The following is a 21671-nucleotide window of genomic DNA, read 5'->3' as shown; positions in this document are numbered from 1 at the left end:
GGTGATTGGTTGGTAAGTCAACTTTCGGCAAAAGGGTATGGCAGGCTGACAACTTTCCCACCAACCACGATTTTGAAATAAAATATGCCAAAAATGGAAAACTTAACCCAGAAACCGGTGACCGGAACTTTAACCGGAATATTGCCGGAATTCACCAAATCACTCAAAAACAAGTTTTCAAGTTACCCAACCCCACTTTAAACACTCCCGGTTAGTTTAGACACGTTTTTACTCAAAGAAAATGCAAGAAAAACAAGTAAAAACAGGTGCAAAACCAAGTGTTTCAACACACCAAAACTTGTAAAAACCCGGTTTTAAACAAGGTTAAGAGCCTTAGCTCTGATACCACTTGTAGGTCCCTGTTTCGCGGAGGATTACGAACCTAAACCTTGTTATACAAACCTACTAGCGAGTGCGGAATCCAAGCTAGCAAGCAAACCGAGTTAGTAGCAAGTAGAGAAACAAACACACAAAGATTCACCGATTAACACTAGTCGTATTAATGCAAATGAAGGTTCGGTTACAAGCTCAATGTTTACAGAAGTGTTCTATAAACTCTCTAAGTGTGTGAGTGAGTTCTGGGCAGAATGCTCTCTAAGCTTCTATCTCTCGGGTGTGTGAAAATGGCAGAACTCTAAACACTCAACACATGCATGGGTATATATACCCAGCTCAGCAGGTCTGCTCGAAGGATTCGACAGATGGTCCGAAGGATCATCTGTCGACCACATGTTACACGAAAGATCAGCGTGGACCTCGAAGGATCATCCTTCGAGGTCTAATGGTCGAACCATGGTCGAACCATATCTTTCGATCACCTCGAAGGATCAGGTGTATCCTTCGAGGCTATCCTTCGATCAGAACATCTTTCAACTGTTGTCCAAGTCAAACCGGAGGATGGTTGACTTGGTCAACTTACAGACTACTAAGGACATCGTTTACATACAGACCCAATACAGACAAAGTACAGACACAAGTGCACCAACATTCTAGCGACCTTGGTTTTAGTTATTGGAGAATACATCCACTCGGTTTTATCTACCATATTGTGTTCTAACTAAAAAAGTATTCGTATTTTAGGTTGCTGGGCTATTGATGGGCTTGTTATTGTCGGGTTGCTGAGTAACGTGGATCACATGGGCTTGTTTTGGTCAGAATATATTACTACTGTGTGTTCTTTGTTTTACAAATCTTTCGAGTCACGTGCTCTTTTGTTACGAATCTTAACTTTGTTAACTTTTGTTTATGTGTATCTAAACGTTTTAATGTGAACGGCGGATCCAGAAAAAAATTCTCGTAATATTTGTAGAGGTCATTTGTCTATCGCTATATAATACTTTTTTTGTCCGGTTCAGTCCGGATCATGTCGGTTTATATAAAAAAAGAAAATCAAACTAAATTATATATAGTTAAAAAAGGTTGTCTAACGTTATTGCAAATACATAAAAAGGTCTAATATATGTAAAGTTGTTTTCTACGAGTTTTCACTTTTTGATGAAACGAGTTTGAGGTGCTAATTATTGCCTAGACGCCCATCAATATTTGTTGAGTTTTTCATATAACATATTATAAGAAACTAGTAAGATAACCCACGCTATGCGGTGGGAACTCCTTTGACATCAGTTTAAAAAAAATTAAAAAGAAAAGATGGTGATATACCCCAAAAAAATTATGTAGTTACGTATTTTACATGGATCAAAAACTACAGAAATGAATTTCGATACCAATATAATACTCTATTCCAATGTGCGGATGAATTTCGATTCCAATAAAAAGCATACCCGTAAAAAGAAGAATTGATATCACATGCACCCGAAGTATCTGTGGGAGAAGCTCAACAAGGTCTCAACCATCATTTTTAAGGTAGAAAATTGCCTTGGAACTCATTACACTTCAAGAAAGTACATAAACCTCCATTGATGTGTCTAATAGTCTTCTCTGTGATGAAAATCAAGAAGCAATTTCAAGATTAGCTTTGTTTTACTTTTCAATACACAAGAAAGTTATCTTATAAAAAAGTTACAACCAAATACACACTTGATGAAATGATCTATTTTGTTTGCTTTCTAGGAGTCATATTGTTTCTTGATAGCACTGGCGCAAGACTTGCAATATGTTCTCCATCAATGGGCGTTTATCTTTTACTGGTTGCAGACAATTTGTAATAAGTTGAGCCAACATGAATGCTCCCTTTGGAGGATCATTACAACTATCCAGAAGCTGTGGGTCCATAATCATTCCCAAATTTGCCTCATGTGCTAGTAATGGAGTAGCCCATTTTACCAAATTTTGCTTTCCTTGTGGTCTGTTCCTGTCAAACACCTTCATTCCTGTTAGGATTTCCAGCAGTACCACTCCAAAAGAATAGATCTCACACTCCACTCCAAAACCTGCCAAAGTGACCATTGGTTGGTCAGCCATTGACGCGTACACAACTACTTCCCCCTTTAGCTTGGACATGAGGAGTTGTGTAACCTATGATCATAAATTTTGAGTAAAAAAGCCTTTTGCAAAGCAAAACATACCCGGTTTGCCATGAGGTTCAATGTTAATATCCTCCAATATTACGTCTGCTTGGTAACGAAACCACTCAGGTGCGGAATAATGTGCATCCATTTTGAACGAGTATGAATCAAGAGCCAAAAATAGGTTTTCCACATCAAAATCCCAAAGTCGAGCATTATAGTCCTAAGAGGTATATAAAAGGATGTAAAATTGATGTTACAAAAGCAAAATGCAAGCATGTCAAAGAGCGTCTTATTTACCGCATCCACCGTTATACAAGTGGTCTTAAATTGGCTATATGCGGGATGTCCCTTCTTATGCAAGAAAGAAAGGCCATTAGCTGCTCCTACTGCTATTTTCAGCCTTGCAGCCCAAGAAAGTGAAGTTGTACCTGGCTCTGCATATATAGAGCATATACTTAATGCCTCAACGACTTAAATATAGACTAATTGTTTAGGACTACGACAGAAGGACTCGAAAGCGGCATCACATATGGTGGAACAAATTAACAATGTTTAATTCAATGTGAGGTTTATCAATATGTATCCCAAATGTGATATTGTGTTAGATGCATTTTTAGGCATATTTTAGCATATATTTCCATTGCATTTTATGCATTTAGACTATAGATATTGCATCATTTTGAGAAATACACACTTTTGTAGGATGGAATCTACTTTGGTTTGTTTCTGGTTGATTTTGTAGGCGTGGAGTAATTGCAAGTGCCGATAACGACGATTGATTATTTAGGAAGCGAGTTAAAAATGAAGAAATTGAAAAGAAAGAAAAATCGGTTGATGCTCAAAAGTTACTCTAGTTGTGTTCGAATCATAATTGTCTCCATGATTAATTAGAGATTTAAGAGTATACAAAGAGATGATACGTTTGGGTCTTCAGGTTCATTTTATCTTTGTGTATTTGGGCTTCAAGTATGGTGGGCTAACATTATGATGGGCAATTCAGAATTCTGGGAATTAATTTTGGTTTAGTACTTTGTTAAATTCCATGTTTTTGACTTAATTGTTGTAGCCACCATTTCTGACTAAAATCATATAGTTTCGACATCGGGGTTTATTTTCTTTGTTTTGGGCCATAAACTTATGTGAAACGGTTATGTTAGATTCTATAATTTAATTGTTTGTTTATGTGATTCTTGTTTTTATACGGATTCAATCCGGAAAATATTAGATTGTTAGTAAACTTGATCAACGTATTAATTTTTCTAATAAAGTTCAATTGATTTTTAGAACTCTGATAAAGTTTCAATTTTTGATACTAGGAACAAAATAATATTTTGAGTTTGTCTATGAACCCAAACTATTATAGAATCATATAATATAAGTTAAACATTACAAATGGCGTGAGTGTCTGACTATCACGCGACCCGCACACTAAGATCAGAACGGCGTGAATTTAGAGTAGCGGGTTGGCTCTAACCGACGAATTGCGTTTGGTTAGACATTAGATGGAGGGGATGTCCGAACTGCGTGACATCTAGTATTGATACAAACTCTTATTTAAATATGATCATTGCACCGTAACCGTAGCCGAACCGAATCAAGAAATTGCCCTGGTGTTGAAATTAGTTTTTAACATTTGAATTACACAACCACTTTAATTGACGGTACCCCCCCCCCTCCTTAAGATAGCCGTATATGTGTTTTAAACGTTTTGGTATAATCTAGTTAATCTGTCTCCCTAAGGACACGAACTCTACTTCCACTCATTCTTTATTATTTTATTTGTTGGATTCGACACCCAACATATTGCAATCCTTAGAATTCTACGAATTTACAAGTAGAAGATTTTATTACCTTCAAATAGAAGTTTATCTAAGCTCGGATTTAGCTCATAAACACAAGAAAGTTCATGCCCATTTAAGTAATATCCTAAGAGTTTGACAAGGTTGGGATGATTAAATTCTTCAGATTTGAGATCCAGCTGCAAATCAAAATTCAGTAGATTTATATGCTTGCTAAAACAAAACAAAAAAATTGTTTTTAAATTCATTTATTATAATTCAGTACTTTGATTGAAAAAAGGTCTGTATTTCAAGTTACTTCAAGTTACCTTAGATGTTCCAATATCCCTTGTCACAACATACATAGCCAAACCAACACCAGCATCTGCCGGGGCATATGTCAATTCATCGACCCAACCTTTGTAAATGGGTTCATGTGAACATATTGAGAACTCGTCTTTGAAATTATTTGTTGCTCTTACCAGTTCAGCATACGTGAAAGCTCTTAAACTTTGATTATTGGTTTTTCGAATATGCTGAGCACTGATTTTAGATTTGCTTCCATCCGCATGAGCCGGAATCAGGTCAGCTTTGCCTATGAAAAAATATCTTACCTTGTCAAAGAAGTTCCCATCGTCTTCTACACCAGAATCAAGGATTACTCTTTCTTCTGTCAGAATAGACTCAAGTTTGACTACAACCTCCGCCATTGTAGGCCGTCGTTTTGGTTGAATATGTAAGCATTGGACCGCTATGCTTGCAAATTCCTTCAAGCCTCTTTTTGAGACTTGTCCAATCAGTTTATGGTTAATAATATCATTGAGTTTTCCAGCTTTGAAGTGGTCTTGAGCCCATACTGCCAAACTCCATTGATCTTCATCAAGTGTTGGATCTACGGCTTGCTTCCCAGATAACACCTCAAAAAGGACAACCCCAAAGGCATAAACATCAGATTTTCTTGTCAATTTTCCGCTACAGAAGTAGCATGGATCCATATATCCAAATGTCCCTTTAACTAAAGTGCTCACATGAGTTTGTGTCTGATTTATTGCGCCCACTTTCGCCAATCCAAAGTCACTAATTTTAGCATCAAAGTTAGGATCCAACAAAATATTGGAAGTCTTCACATCTCGGTGTATCACTCCGTGTTGAGTTGACGTACCCGTGTGAAGGTAGTCTAATCCACGAGCAGCGCCTATACATATTTTTAGTCGTTGTAACCACGATAACTCTGTATCACGTCTCTTGAGATGTTTTTCAAGGGTCCCATTGGGCATAAACTCATAAGCTAAGACCATCTCTTTTCCTTCACTACAATAACCAATCAGCGGAACCAAATTACCATGCCGCAGTTTAGAAAGGATCTTAACTTCGGCCTCAAATTCATTCACTCCTTGGCTAGATGAAGAATTCAACCGCTTAATAGCAACTTCGTTTATTGATGACCCGAAGTTGCTTAGAGATTTATAGACCTTGCCGAACCCCCCACCGCCGATGACTAATGCCTGATCGAAGTTGTTGGTTGCCAATTGAACCTGTGCAAGTGTAAGACGTTGACATGTTTGGTCTGGCAGCATGGACTCCTTGATAGGTTCAGATAGCATCATTTTTCGATCCGTACGGGACTTGGAATCTGCAAAATTCTCTTTGATTACTCTGTAATGATACTTCAGATCTGCTGGCCTACGGATGTTTTTATTCAACTTCAAGTCTTCTCTGCTAGCAAGCGTTGACTTTTTGGTCTTCACCTAATTTCTTTTCTGGAGGTGCAGATGTCTTGCTGCCCTTGACTTTTAATAATAAGCCATTGGCCACCCATTATTTCTACTTCTAATAATATAAATATTTTCTTAATTTTTTATTCTGAAAATATATATTCTTTTATCTTTATTTTAATTTTTTTTTGTCTTTTATAACTCTATCAACTCTAAAATTTAGTTTATAATCATCTTAATTTTTTAGTTCATATTCTTCGGTTTGAGTATCAAGCTAGACGTGCGCCTCTCTAAGAACATGGTCCAAGATATGAGAGCATGGAGGCGTACGTTTAAGATTAATTACTTTTAAGTTTTAAGGGATGGTACAGATGTGCCTTAGCTTTGGATTAGGGACTTAGATGTCCATACACTTTAGGTGGACTTTGCATATGATTGTAATTGTGCATGTCTATAAGTTATGTATTATGTTATACTTGTTCAATTCTTGTTTTTACCATCTTACTCTTTCATCACCCTTTTTTTTCTTATCGGTAGCTTTTGATGTCTATTCATTTAGTTTTGTTTGTTTCCATTGTTTGGAGTCCTCTAGAATAACCTCTCTATCCTAGGGATGAAGGTAAGGTTTGTCTACATCCCACCCTTCCCAGACCCCAGCTATTTTTGGAATTTAATCGGCATGGTTGTTTTTGTATGTAAAAAAAGTGTTTTGAACCGTCTTATAAGAGGGGCTGGGTAAGCGGTGCAATCACCCGAGGCCCCGAATTTCCGGGCCCCGAAATTAAGAATAAAATTGCTTTTAATATATATATTTAAATTTTTGTTATATATTTTAAGTTTCTGTAAATATATTTTGTAAAAATATATATTTTAGGGCACGGTTGTCAACACCAGGGGCCCAAAGATTTTTTAGGATTCTGGGGACGGCCCTTGATTTGCCGACAATCGAACCGTCGTCGACTGATGAATTCGACGATCGTCACCTTGTCATGAACGTCGGCCACCAGTTCTACCTCTACATCTATTTCCAGAGCCATGATTTGGAGCCATACCAGATGATTATGCATATGGATAGAAATAATAACTTTTTAGATGAAAGTTATCAACTAAAAATGCTACAACCAAATACATACTTCATAAAATATTTACTATTACTTGTTTGTCTTTTGGGGGTCAAATCTGTTCTAAATAACACTCATGCAAGACTTGCAAGAGATATTCCATTGTTGGCATTCATCTTGTGTTGGTTGCATATAGTTTGAAAACGAGTTGAGCCAACATGAATGCTCCCTTCGTAGGATCATTATCATTTTGAGGCTGCGGGAGAATCATTTCCAGTTTTACCTCATGTGCTAGGACCAAATTTCGTTCTCCCTCAGGTCTATTCTAGTCAAAATACTTTCATTTGTGTTAGCATTTCTAGCTGGACCACTACAAAATAATATATGGATCTAACTTTTCACTGCAAAAACTGTCAAACTAGCTAAAAGTCCTATCAGCATGAGGGCATAATTATTATGTTGATTGGTAAGGCGTTGAGTAACCTATGATCCTAAATTTTGAGAATATAACCGATGGTGGAGCTTAACCAAAAGTTTCGCGAGGGCTGAAAGTCATGGGCCCCCAAAAAAAAATTTCCTATCGCTATGTTTCGGGTTATGTGTTTGGGTCGGCTATTCAATTCGGGCCAGGTCAAACAATAATCATTCCAAATAAAACTAAATAATCTTCATTCAATTAAAGGACCTGTTCTTACATATAAAAAAGCTAAATTTGAACTCTCAAGTTTCATTTAAATAAAAGCTAGTTTTAGACTTATTTAAACTCACTTCAAGTTTAAAAAGAATTATAAAAAATTACTAATAGCCCCATTCTTCACTTTTTTTAACTCAACACGAAAATAGGGGCAGAGAATTTTTAGGCATAATTGGCGGGGGGTAGACCTATATAATTTTAAAAATTTCGGACGAAAATCGGAAAAATTTCACTACTAACCGAAAATTGGTGGGGCGGGTGCACCCCCGTGCCCCTTAAAAGCTCCGCCCTTGAATGAAACAAACAAATCAGTTTCAAAGTTGAACATACCGCCCTTGATTGCTGTTATATCCTTCTTCAAGGCTATCAAAGAATCAAGCTTAGCAATAATGAATGCCAACTAGTCAGCGATTGGGTCTGGATGAACACCGCCTTCCTTCTGATTATTCCGAGTCTACTCCATCTTCGATTTCCCGGCAATGGAACTAAATGATAGAACCCAAAATCAAACAAAACTAACTCATAGATTTTATTGTTGTAAACTGAAATACTACAAGATAGAAGACCTGATTCGAGATGGGTTAATCTCCAAGAACAAAGGTATAGATACCCAATTAGATAATAATCATCGACACCATCCTCAAAAACTAGAACAAAGATATAAATAAGCAATAATATCAGTAATAACTGGCCCTTCAGCTTCCATTCCCCCATTAGTTTCCCTTTTCAATAACTGCTTTAACCCATTAATAAATCTGACCATATTTCCCACCCATATAGGAATCAGGTTTGTATCAGATTACCATGACGTAAACTAGAAAGGAGCTTAACTTCGGCCTCAAATTCACGAGCTCCTTGGCTAGATGTAGGACTGTAACCGCTTAATTGCAACTTGGCTAAATGTAGGGTTGTAGCACAAAATGTACTTTTAAGTAATTGCCCCATATATCCTATATCTATCTATATGAAAAGGAAATCATGTAACGAAATGGATTTTTATTTGTAATGGTACTTCGAACTTGGAACGAGCATGAAGAAATTAACGATACTTCTTTATCTTTGAGTTGTTCTGCCAGATCGGTCACTCAAGATCTTTGGTCTCTACCCGGACCAGATGAAAAAATGGGATCACTCCTTATGGACTTTAAGAATGATTCTGGTCTAGTTCGTGGCCTATTAGAAGTGGAAGGCGCTCTGTGGGATCCTCACGGACATGCAGCTAGTTTGATAAGGATCGAGTGACATTGCTTTTTTGACCTGAACCAAGTAATCCCTTAGATATGATGCTAAATGGATCTTGTTCTATCCTTGATCAGAGATTTCTCTATGAAAAAGACGAATTTGAGTTTGAAGAGGGGGAAGGAGCCCTCGACCGGCAACAAATAGAGGAGGATTTATTCAATTACATAGTTTGGGCTCCTAGAATATGGCGCCCTTGGGGCTTTCTATTTGATTGTATCGAAAGGCCCAATGAACTGGGATTTCCCTATTGGTCCAGGTCATTTCGAGGCAAGCGGATCATTTATGATGAAGAGGATGAGCTTCAAGAGAATGATTCGGAGTTCTTGCAGAGTGAAACCGTGCAGTGCCAAACACGAGATAGATCTTCCAAAGAATAAGGCCTTTTACGAATAAGCCAATTCATTCATTTGAGACCCTGCAGATCCACTCTTTTTCCTATTCAAAGCTCAACCCTTTGTCTTTGTGTTTTCACATCGAGAATTATTTGCAGATGAAGAGATGTCAAAGGGGCTTCTTACTCCCCAAACAAATCCTCCTACATCTGTATATAAATGTCGGTTTATCAAGAAGACGCAAGAAAAGCACTTCGAATTGTTGATTAATCGCCATAGATGGCATAGAACCAATCGTTCATTATCTAATGGATCTTTCCGTTCTCATACTCTATCCGAGAGTTATTAGTATTCATCAATTTTTTTCCTGTCTAACGAAACACTATTGGATCAAATGACAAAGACATTGGTGAGAAAAAGATGGCTTTTCCAGGATGAAATGCAAATTGGATTCATGAAACAGGAGAAGGATTTCCCATCCTAAGTCGGAAACATATGTGGCCATGAAAGGTGAAGGAAGGCTAGAAGGGAAGGGGTCATGTAGCTGATTGGCGTGGGGGGGGGGGGGGTTAAAGATTTCGGTTGTCAAGTAAGGTGGTGATTAAGAAACTAGTCATAGTCTTTTTATAAAAAGTTGGTGTTATGATTTGATGATGGGTGATGGTTGAGTTTGAGTGTAGATTTAGGTTTTGGTTGGTGTATAAAATACCCGTTTAATTAAACTTACTAGTTACTCGTTTTTAGTAAAATTAAAAACATGTGCAACCCGGTAATTTCTATTACCAATGCAAGATGAGACACAATGGACTTTGCTATACGTATGACAACCTAACTTATAATAAATTAATTATAAAACTTTTTCAATTTGTGCAAAAAAATTGAGCTTGTACCTATACGAACTTGAAATTGTTGGTTCTAACGTGTTCTGACCCGTTATGAATTGAAATTTTTTTTATATAGCTAAGGACCTAAAATCCTTAAAAATCTTCCGCACCCCAGAAAAAAATTATGAGTCCGCCATTAGTAATATTACTAATTATAATAAGTAACAATCAATAACTCGGGTCTCGCACATGCTTTAGTGTGTAACTTTTATACTTAAGTATGTGCATCCGATTTTCGCCTTAAATTGAACATGTTATCCAAAAACTTTCTTTACCGATTGCTTAGATATTAGGGCGAATAGTGTGGGGTCGGGGAAGGCCGGGTGAAGCCCAGCCCTGTCCAGGAACACCGGCCTCAGGCCCAGCGAAAAAAACGACCCCAATGAGTGGGGAGTTTGTTTTTTTTTTCATGTGTGTGTTTGTATTTTGTTTGTGTGTGTGTTTTTAGGTGAAGAAGGAATAATGAAGAAAAGGTACAAGTTATAATATAACAAGAATTAACACAAGATTAGTGCTAAAACTTTAAGAATTTTAGAAATGTTATAAGAGAAAGTATAAGAGAGTTGTATAACTTATAAAAGTGTATACATGAGGTGCATTTTTTCTTCTATCTTGAGCTAGTATTTATACTACAAAAAGATTAACTATTTGGTAGACAATGTTAACTATTTGGTAGACAAGATTAACTATTTGGTAGATAAGGCTATCCATAAGTTTGACAAAGAGTTCATCCACTTGCTTGGTAAATGTAGAGGTAGATCTTGATCTTCATGGTAAATCATTTTTAATATTATAACACTCCCCCTTGGATGACACTTTGCAAACTTCGGGGTCTTTATATACTGCCTCATTAAAAACCTTGCTAAAGAAAAACCCAGTGGGAAAAAACCTTAGCTAAGGGAAAAAGAGTGCAGTCTATAGCTCCCCCTCAAGTTTGCAATTTGTAAGGAATCACATTCTCCGTACATGACGCATGCCAATGTCATGAACATGTTTCCTGAAAGTTGCTGTAGGTAGTGCTTTTGTGAAAAGATCGGCTGAATTATTGCTGGATTGGACATATCTCATCTCGACCTGATTGTCTTTAATAAGGTCCCGAGTATATGCAAAGAATCTTGGTGGTATATGTTTTGTTCTATCACTTTTGATATACCCTTCTTTCATTTGAGAGACACAGGCGGCATTATCTTCATGGATAGGAGTTGGACTTCGATCTTTCTCTAGCCCACAAGAAGTCACTATGTGTTGTGACATAGATCTTAGCCATACACATTCTCTTGAAGCTTCATGTAGTGCAATGACTTCAGCATGATTTGAGGATGTTGCGACAAGTGTTTGTTTCTGAGAACGCCATGAAATCGCTGTTCCTCCGTTCATAAATACATATCCAGTTTGAGATTTTGCTTTATGAGGATCAGATAAATAACCTGCATCTGCATAACCAACTAACCCTTCTTTTGAATCGTTAGGATAAAATAAGCCTAAATCAACAGTGCCTCGAAGATATCGAGATAAAATAAGCCTAAATCAACAGTGCCTCGAAGATATCGAAAAATATGTTTAATCCCATTCCAGTGCCTTTTAGTAGGAGCTGAACTAAATCTTGCCAACAAGTTCACTGCAAAAGAAATGTCAGGTCTCGTACAATTCGTAAGATACATAAGTGCTCCAATTGTACTGAGGTATGGTACTTCTGGACCGAGAACTTCTTCATTGTCCTCACAAGGACGAAATGGATCATTTTCTACATTAAGTGACCTAACGACCATTGGAGTGCTTAAAGGATTTGCCTTGTCCATATTGAAACGTTTCAACAACTTTTCAGTATAATTCGTTTGATGCACAAGTATGCCATTGCTCATATGTTCAATTTGTAAACCAAGACAATATTTGGTTTTTCCAAGGTCTTTCATTTCAAATTCTTTCTTTAAAAGAATAATTGCTTCATGAATTTCCTTTTGCGTCCCAATTATATTTAGGTCATCAACATATACAGCTATGATCACATATCCTGATGTTGTCTTCTTAATAAAGACACATGGACAGATAAGATTATTTGTATAACCTTTACTTGTCAAATAGTCGCTTAAACGATTGTACCACAACCTTCCAGATTGTTTCAACCCATATAAAGATCTTTGTAATTTGATCGAATACATTTCTATAGGTTTTGAACTTAACGCTTCAGGAAGTTTAAATCCTTCAGGAACTTTCATATAGATGTCACTTTCAAGTGATCCATACAAGTAAGCTGTAACAACATCCATAAGACGCATTTCTAACCTTTTAGAAACTGCTAAGCTGATTAAGTATCTAAAGGTTATTGCATCCATAACGGGAGAATATGTTTCTTCATAGTCAATCCCTGGCCTTTGTGAAAAACCTTGAGCTACAAGTCTCGCTTTATATCTTGTAACCTCATTTTTCTCATTTCGTTTTCTTACGAAAACCCATTTATACCCTACAGGCTTTACAGCCTTAGGTGTAACAACAATAGACCCAAAAACCTTTCGTTTGTTAAGTGAATCTAATTCAGCTTGCATAGCGCCTTTCCATTTATCCCAGTCATGTCTATTTTGACAATCATTGACAGATTTTGGTTCAGGATCATCATCTTCACCCATGATGTCACTTGCTATAGAATAAGAAAATATCTCATCAATATTTTCCATTTCATATCGGTTCCATATAATATGTGTATGACCATAGTTGATTGATATCTCTTTGTTAGTATCATCAACATCTTTCTCATGAGAGGTTTCGGTATTTACTGTTTTATCAAGATCATTCTCTTTGTGGTCAATTTCTTTTACAAGTGCTTTTCTTTTTCGTGGATTCTTATCCTTTGAACCGATTGGTCTTCCACGTTTTAAACGTTTTTGAGATTCATGAGCTATCTTATTATCTATTGCCTTACTTGGGATCTCAACTCGAGCTGGAGCATTAGCAGCTGGTATATGAGATTTAGTAACTCTATTTGTATCAGTAAAAGCATCAGGCAATTGATTTGCAATGTTTTGCAAGTGTATTATCTTTTGAACCTCTGTCTCACATTGTTTTGTTCTTGGATCAAGATGAGACAATGAAGGCACACACCATGAGACATCATTTTCTCGTTTTTTATTTTCTCCCCCTAATGCTGGGAACATTGCCTCGTTAAAACGGCAGTCATCAAAACGGGCTTTAAATACGTCACCTGTTAAAGGCTCAAGATATCGTATGATGGAGGCTGTTTCATATCCAACATATATTCCCAACCTTCTTTGAGGTCCCATTTTTGTGCGTTGTGGTGGTGCAACTGGAACATAAACTGCACACCCAAAAATTTTAAGGTGGGAAATGTCTAGCTCATTGCCAGAAATGAGTTGTAATTGAGAGTACTTATGATTTGCACTTGGTCTCACACGGATAAGTGATCCAGCATGTAAAATTGCATGACCCCAAACTGACACAGGAAGTTTTGTTCTCATTATTAATGGTCTAGCGATTAGCTGTAAACGTTTGATCAATGATTCAGCTAAGCCATTTTGTGTGTGTACATGAGCAACAGGGTGTTCGACAACAATTCCCACAGACATGCAATAATCATTAAAAGCATGTGATGTAAATTCACCAGCATTATCAAGTCTCACCCTTTTAACAGTGTAATCAGGGAAATGTGCTCGTAGTTTGATAATTTGAGCAAGAAATTTTGCAAAGGCAATATTGCGAGTTGATAATAAAGAGACATGAGACCATCTGTTGGATGCGTCTATCAAGACCATGAAATATCTAAACGGTCCACATGGTGGATGAATTGGTCCACATATATCACCTTGAATTCTTTCAAGAAACATTGGTAATTCCTTGTCAACTTTTAAGGATGAAGGCCTTGTAATTAGTTTTCCAAGTGAACAAGAGGTACATAGAGGCATTTTATCTGATTGGGGGATCTTTTGATATTTCAATGGATGACCATGTGTGTTTTCAATAATTCTTTTCATCATTGTAGATCCTGGATGGCCTAGTCTGTCATGCCATAAGTTAAATGTCTCAGGATCACAAGTACTTTCCTTTACTGCCATATGTGCTTGAGGCACATTAATGTGTGTATAATGCAATCCAGAGTCGAGCATTGGCAGTTTTTCCAATATATGGTCTTTGCTCATGATGTGTAAATATTTCTTATTATCAACAGTCCTTGACTGAGTATCATATCCGTTATGGTATATGTTTTTGAAACTCAACAAGTTTCTTGTTGATTTTGGGGAAAATAAAGCATTCTCTATTAAGAGCTTTGTACCATTTGGTAATATTAAATTAGCTTTTCTCACTCCTTCTATCAAGTTTGTAGGACCTGATATTGTATCAACGGTTCCTTTTGTTGGTTTCAACTCATAAAAATATTTCTTAGATTTAAGTATAGTGTGTGTGGCTCCACTATCCGCTATACATATATCTGCATCATTTGTCTGCTCTTGTGCTCCAGTGGTATTCATTTTAATCTTGAAAATATAAAGAGAAATAATAATAAGTGTATAACGAAGACATTGTGAATTATTTTATAATAAGAAGTTTATTTATTAGTTGAAGACGTTACATGAAAAGAAAAACTACCGAAACATAATAAAGATATATATAATAAAGGAAATTACATAATTGTTGCATATAATTATTATGGTTTAGCAACATTCGTTTCAGAGTTCCATGTTATTGTTAAAGTCGGCGACATTCATTTCGACGTTGATATCATTAAAATTATCCACATGGTTCATCTCCTTTTCTTTTCTTTTGAGAGAGGCTTGGTAAAGTTCACATAAATGTGAAGGTGTACGACAAGCCTTTGACCAATGGTTTGCACTTCCACATCTGAAACAAGAAGTGCCATTGTTTTCGGACCTACCAGCTTCATTCCTTTTGTTATACTGGTTGGAATTGGTATTTTGTGGAGTGTGGTAATTGGGGGTTCTTTGATTTCGACCACGACCACGACCGCGACCACGTCCACGACCATGGGAATTGCCTCGGAAGTTATTATTTCTTTTGAAGGAATAATTTCGACCATTACCTTTACCAAAATGGCCACGGCCACGGCCTCGTCCCCATTTTCTTCCAGAGTCTTTAATATCATCATTAATAACAGCATTTGCTTCTGGAATGGCTAATGATCCAGTGGGACGAGCTTGATGATTTTTCATTAGTAGCTCATTGTTTTTCTCTGCTACGAGGAGAAATGAATTCAGATCAGAATATCTTTGAAACTTTTGCAACCGATATTGTTGTTGCAAGTTTATATTTGATGCATGAAATGTGGAGAAAGTTTTCTCCAACATATCTTCCTCCGTAACAGTTTGCCCACAGAATCGGAGCGTTGAGCATATCCTGTACAAAGCAGAGGTGTATTCATTCACCTTTTTAAAATCTTGGAACCTGAGATTGTTCCATTCATCTCTAGCAGTGGGAAGTAAAACTTCCCTTTGATTATCAAATCTGCTTTTTAAATCTTCCCACAAAACGTATGGATCCTCAAAATTTGAATATTCAAATTGCAACATTTCATCAATGTGTTTATCGAGGAAGACATCGGATTTTGCCCTGTCTTGATCGCTACATTCGTTCCACTCCGTTATCGTTTCCAAAACACCCATTGACTTGAGATGTCGCTTAACATGTGCCGTCCACGGCATATAATTTTCTCCGGTGATATTAAGAGCCGGGAATTCAATTTTTGCGATGTTTGCCATTTTTTGTTGCTAAACATAAATAAGGTAAATATTAAAATCTAAATACTCATTAAAAATGAGATAACATACAAAGGTACAGCTATAAACAAATAAATGAATACATAAGTACTAAAAAAATGAGGTGGAAGCTCATACATTAAGGTCGGCAACAATATTAATACTATGCCGGCCAATATTAAAATCGGGTGAATCATCTTCGAAATTTTTTTGAATAGCCTTGAAAAGAAAACTGTTTGTTGTGGAATAATGAGATTGATAATTGGTAATTTATAGTGGTAAATTATAACCGTTTTGCAACGGTTATATTACCGTTTTATAGACGTTATATAACGGTTATATACATATATATGTATTTGTAATAAATGATGTATTACATAAATGTTATTTTATAAGATATAAAATCAGGATGTATAGTAAGAAAAAAAATGTTAGTATACATGAATGTAAACTCTAAATTAAATGTTAGTATGTACGTATAAATAAAAGTTAGATGCATAAATAAATACAAGTGCTATCAAGTCTTTCAGTCTCTTTACTTTACTTTATTTTTCATTTTTTTTTAAGTATGGGACTTAATTGACTTTATGATAGGAGTGTCTGGATAACAGGGTCTCCTAAAGGAAAACAATCCCATGATACATAAAAAGACATGTTATGTTTTTGTAGTCCAACAACGATCGAATATCCATCGTAAGATACATCTGCACTGGTATTAGTTTATCATAACAATTATAGTTTATATATTAATCAAATGCTTACTTTGATTATAATTGCTTGAACGTTTCCTTGACTAGAGCCTCGTGCTGATAACGTGTTATAATATAACAAGAATTAACACAAGATTAGTGCTAAAACTTTAAGAATTTTAGAAATGTTATAAGAGAAAGTATAAGAGAGTTGTATAACTTATAAAAGTGTATACATGAGGTGCATTTTTTCTTCTATCTTGAGCTAGTATTTATACTACAAAAAGATTAACTATTTGGTAGACAATGTTAACTATTTGGTAGACAAGATTAACTATTTGGTAGATAAGGCTATCCGTAAGTTTGACAAAGAGTTCATCCACTTGCTTGGTAAATGTAGAGGTAGATCTTGATCTTCATGGTAAATCATTTTTAATATTATAACACAAGTTTTTTTGTGTTTTTTTTTTCTTTTTGTTTTTGGTTAATGTTTATCTATTTTTTAATTTATATTTAAACATGTCTTTTATTTAAATTTATAACTAAAATATATTGAAATTTGATTTACTTTTTTGTTTATATATCTTTTATTTTAAGTTATAAAATATAGGGATTTTTAGATATTTCCTCCTCCTAAGCCTTCTTATTACATATTTCCCCAAACCAAAAAATCAATTACATATTTCCCCTCCCTAACTAATATATATTACATATTTCCCCTTTTCTAGATGACTCTTATTTATGACTATTTTACCCTTAATGACTTATTAAATGAATATTTACATATTTCCCCATTCGAATATGTAAAATCAATTACATAATTCTTCTACTTGTTACTCTTCACTAGGTGACCCACACAAGGCAAGACAAAGTAGGCGGTCGTCTCACGGGCATGAGTCATCTAACCACAGGTCCAGAAAGAAGAGCAATAACGGTGAATCTTCAGTCAATGAAAGCACAAAGCACATGATGGGGTGTGCCAAAAACCACATGATTAAACGGTTGAACACACGAAGAACAAACGCGTTGATTGAGCTTGTAACAAAATGGATAATAAACTTTTAGAGAAATGAATCTGTAACAAATTTATATTCCATTCTTATTTACGAACCTGTAGATCATATTGTATAATTGTACATATGAAGAAATGTGATTTCAAAATTCAAATTACATTTATATGAGATCAAAAACACTCTAAGCTCACCTCTATCTCCTCGTGTGATCCAAAGATCAGAATCGAGGTAAGTAACATCAAAATCACCGCTCCCTCGGTTAGTTGATGGCCTAAATTGTTTGGGTAGTTGAGGTATCTCCAATGGTGGCAGTTGTGATAAATTTCCTATTGTCTTCACTGTTGTTTTCTCAAATACAATTTTGATTGCATAAGTTCCTGTCGGGAATGTAATGATTATTAGTGTGCGTTTAAGTTAGGGGTGTTGAATGGGTCCTATTCACAGGTTGAACCCCCCGAACATGACACAAATCAATAAACGTGCCACACGCATGAACCCGTATACAAAAAGATCTGTTGTGGGTTGATAAAAATATGACCCGCTTAAACAAAAAATTATTGCATATTAATACTCTAAAACTACAGATTTACTATAAAATATACAATGTTAAAAAAATTAAAAGTAAAAGTAATGGAATGATACTGAAAGTATTATCTTTTAATTTATACAGATTTAAAAATTAAAAATAAAATTAAAAAAAACAAAAGCTTATCAACGAAAATCATCCATTATCAATTAAAAAATAAGAAATCATATCATGGAATGATACTGAAACTTGTAGAAGTTGAATAGCATATCAAGGAATCATATGCGTGATGATTTCTTGGGGTAATAGTAAGATCAGCCATAATCATATGGGGGTAATATTAAAATCATCCATTATCAATTAAAAAACAAGAAATCATATGTGTAATGAACAAGATTAACAGCAACGTGATTATGCGTGCTGAACAAGATTTGATTTTTTTAACATATCTGAAGAAGATGAACAGCAGTGTCTTCTTTGGTGGGGGAGAACTGGAGAAGAAAGGGCCTTTTTGTTGTGTAGGGTTTCTCTTGATTATACAACTGGGATATACGCTGATGACTTTATTTGAGGGTAATTGGGTAATTTCTCAAAAAAAGGGGAATATGTAATTGATTTTTTGGTTTAGGGAAATACGTAATAAGGAGGCTTAGGAGGGGGAAATATGTAAAAATCCCTAAAATATATATCTTTCGTTTTAATTTACAAATAAAATATATTGAAATTTAATTTCTGTTTTTGTTTATATATCTTTTATTTTAATTTATATTTAAAAATTTTAAATTATATATTGTTTTAAAGCTTAAATTAAATTAAAATAATTTGGTTCTGGGGAAATCTAAGATGACACCGCATAATCTTCGAAAATATCTGCAAAAAAAGAGTTAACTGCCATTTTCGTCCCTGTGGTTTGGTCACTTTGGCCATTTCAGTCCATTTTTCAAAAATGCGCCATTTTCCTCCCCGACGTTCTGGAAAGGTGCCATTTCAGTCCAAAAATCATAACCCAGTTAAGTCAGTTAGTAAACAAGGACTGATTGTGTAAATTTGTAACATAAAGGACTGATTGTGTAAATTTGTAACACCACCACCACCACTAGCCCTGCCACCACCACCACTCCGCTGCCACCACCGCCACCACCGCCACCACAGCCACCACCGCCACCACAGCCACCACCGCCACCACCGCCACCACAGCCACCACCGCCACCACAGCCACACCGCCACCACAGCCACCACAGCCATTCGAAAGCTGGAATCCCGTATGGGATCCGTTCTAGTGAAGTTGAACTTGCTGCTGCCAGCCAGATGGCTATGGACCTTGACGAATCTTCAAGAATCGGTGCACGAAGTGGGCCCGAAATCGAATTGGAAGTTGTACCTAAAGGTGTAAGTTGTCAAAACCGAATCAAGGGGTTTAGTTTTGAAGATAATCGGCTCATGAATGGAAATTGGGTTCAAGAACCCAACAAAGATGTTATCTTGTTGTTTTTCCGGATTCTTGCTCTTTGTCACACTGCAATTCCGGAGCTAAATGAGGAAACAGGGATGTATAACTATGAAGCGGAGTCACCAGATGAAGGAGCTTTTCTTATCGCAGCAAGAGAATTTGGGTTTGCGTATTGCAAAAGAACTCAATCAAGTATCTTTGTTCGTGAAAGACACATCCCATCTCAAGAGCCCATTGAGAGGTAGGTACCGTGTATACATACATATATAATTGATCTTTTGTTTTGTTTTGTCATGTCATCATATTCTTTCTTACACAGGGAGTTCAAACTTCTGAATATTTTGGATTTCACAAGCAAACGAAAGAGGATGTCAGTTATTGTTCAGGATGAATCCGGACATATATTGTTACTGTGCAAAGGCGCAGACAGGTCAGACCACCCTTAAAATCTGGTTGGAAACACTCTTTGTCCAAAAAGTTCAAATTTTTTGTTAATGGTTGGTTACATAAATCATCTTTTAATAATAGCTTCACTATACTGCATCATCTTTGATCGTTTATCCAAAAAACGGAAGATTATATGAGGAAGCCACCAAAAAGCATTTAAATGAATATGCAGAAGCCGGGTTACGTACACTAGCATTTGCTTACAGAAAGCTTGACATTTCTGAATATTCTTCTTGGAACGGTGAATTTTCAAAAGCCAAAATGACGTTGATGGTGGTGGTTCCGGCGGCGGCGGTGGTGACCACCGGAGCTCCGGTTCCGGCGGTGGTGGTGGTGGTGGCAGTGGCTGTGGTGGCGGTGTGGTTGTGGTGGCGGTGTGGCTGTGGTGGCGGTGGTGGCTGTGGTGGCGGTGGTGGCGGTGGTGGCTGTGGTGGCGGTGGTGGCTGTGGTGGCGGTGGTGGCGGTGGTGGCGGTGGTGGTGGTGGTGGCAGCGGAGTGGTGGTGGTGTTACAAATTTACACAATCAGTCCTTTATGTTACAAATTTACACAATCAGTCCTTGTTTACTAACTGACTTAACTGGGTTACGATTTTTGGACTGAAATGGCACCTTTCCAGAACGTCGGGGAGGAAAATGGCGCATTTTTGAAAAATGGACTGAAATGGCCAAAGTGACCAAACCACAGGGACGAAAATGGCAGTTAACTCGCAAAAAAAACTGATGTGGCGCTAACGTGTCACACAGGGAAAATGGAGAAAATTGAGACGATACCCTCCACCCTTACAAATCTTACTATCTTTTTCCAAACGGCAACTTTTCAAATCAGAATGAGAATCGGCTTAGCAAGGAGCTAAAAAAACGAGGATACACCAAAGATTACATCTAATCAACCAAATTTACATTTTATCAATTGCTATAAAACTACACCATTCAATTCAGTTGTGGCTCTATCTAATTACCCCAATCTATACTATATAATAAAAGAAACCAATGAAGGGACACTTGTCATTATTCTAGAGCATCCTTAATTAAAGATATTAATTATTTAATTTAAATTATTAAATTTTAATTGCATTAATATAAATCTTATATACAAAAAAAATATCGGATAACCTCTTTTGCCACATATTTATTAAATATTAATTGCATTAATATAAATCTTATATACAAAAATAATATCGGATAACCTTTTTTGCCACACATTTATTAAATATTAATTGCATTAATATAAATCTTATATACAAAAATAATATCGGATATTTTGCCACATATATTCGGTATTCTACAGTATTTATGTGAAAGAATCGAAACTGTCCCCAATGAAAAATCAAATTAGATGTTGATAGATTTTCAAATTTATATTTAATATTAATAATAACTAGGTTATAACCACGTGTATTACACGAGTTGAATAAATAAATTTTATATACTAAATAATAAAACAATATATCTTTAAAAACCTACTTTATTGCATGGGTATAATAGATGCAATTTTATATATTAAATAATAAAAAGTTATATATATAGGAACCATATTGTGCGGGTTGAATAAATGTAATCTTATATACCAAATAATAAAAAAGTTATATCTTTAAAACCATGTGTATTACATGGGTTAAATAAATATAATATTGTTTACCAAATAATAAAA

The 21671-nt window shown here is 36.0% G+C and overlaps 3 protein-coding genes across 4 annotated transcripts; all 3 read right to left on the bottom strand.

Moving 5' to 3' along the window:
* Window positions 1-1631: 1631 nt before the first annotated feature.
* On the bottom strand, window positions 1632-6031 carry LOC110868930. 2 transcript variants are annotated; one of them, XM_035980076.1, is made up of 6 exons: window positions 4576-6031; window positions 4320-4446; window positions 2766-2902; window positions 2526-2688; window positions 2038-2390; window positions 1632-1938 (listed from the first exon to the last, which is right to left on the bottom strand). In XM_035980076.1, exons 1-5 carry the CDS (start codon window positions 5851-5853, stop codon window positions 2074-2076), a joined length of 2022 nt encoding a protein of 673 aa, XP_035835969.1. In that variant the 5' UTR covers window positions 5854-6031; the 3' UTR covers window positions 1632-1938; window positions 2038-2073. The 2 variants fall into 2 exon arrangements, with proteins under 2 accessions (XP_035835969.1, XP_021973903.1); XM_022118211.2 differs by having other exon boundaries at window positions 1632-2390.
* Window positions 6032-14725: 8694 nt separating this feature from the next.
* LOC118484145 lies at window positions 14726-16105 on the bottom strand. The gene is made up of 2 exons (XM_035980075.1): window positions 15565-16105; window positions 14726-15371 (listed from the first exon to the last, which is right to left on the bottom strand). Exons 1-2 carry the CDS (start codon window positions 15895-15897, stop codon window positions 15351-15353), a joined length of 354 nt encoding a protein of 117 aa, XP_035835968.1. The 5' UTR covers window positions 15898-16105; the 3' UTR covers window positions 14726-15350.
* On the bottom strand, window positions 14851-15351 carry LOC110868932 (putative carbonic anhydrase 2). The gene has a single exon (XM_035980163.1). The coding sequence runs from the start codon at window positions 15349-15351 to the stop codon at window positions 14851-14853; it is 501 nt and encodes a 166-aa protein (XP_035836056.1).
* Window positions 16106-21671: the final 5566 nt, after the last annotated feature.

This window comes from Helianthus annuus, chromosome 11 (genome assembly GCF_002127325.2).
Source record: "Helianthus annuus cultivar XRQ/B chromosome 11, HanXRQr2.0-SUNRISE, whole genome shotgun sequence".
Classification (NCBI taxonomy): Eukaryota; Viridiplantae; Streptophyta; class Magnoliopsida; order Asterales; family Asteraceae; genus Helianthus; species Helianthus annuus.
Note: the sequence above shows the minus strand (reverse complement) of the source record. Positions and strands in the feature narration are given on the sequence as shown.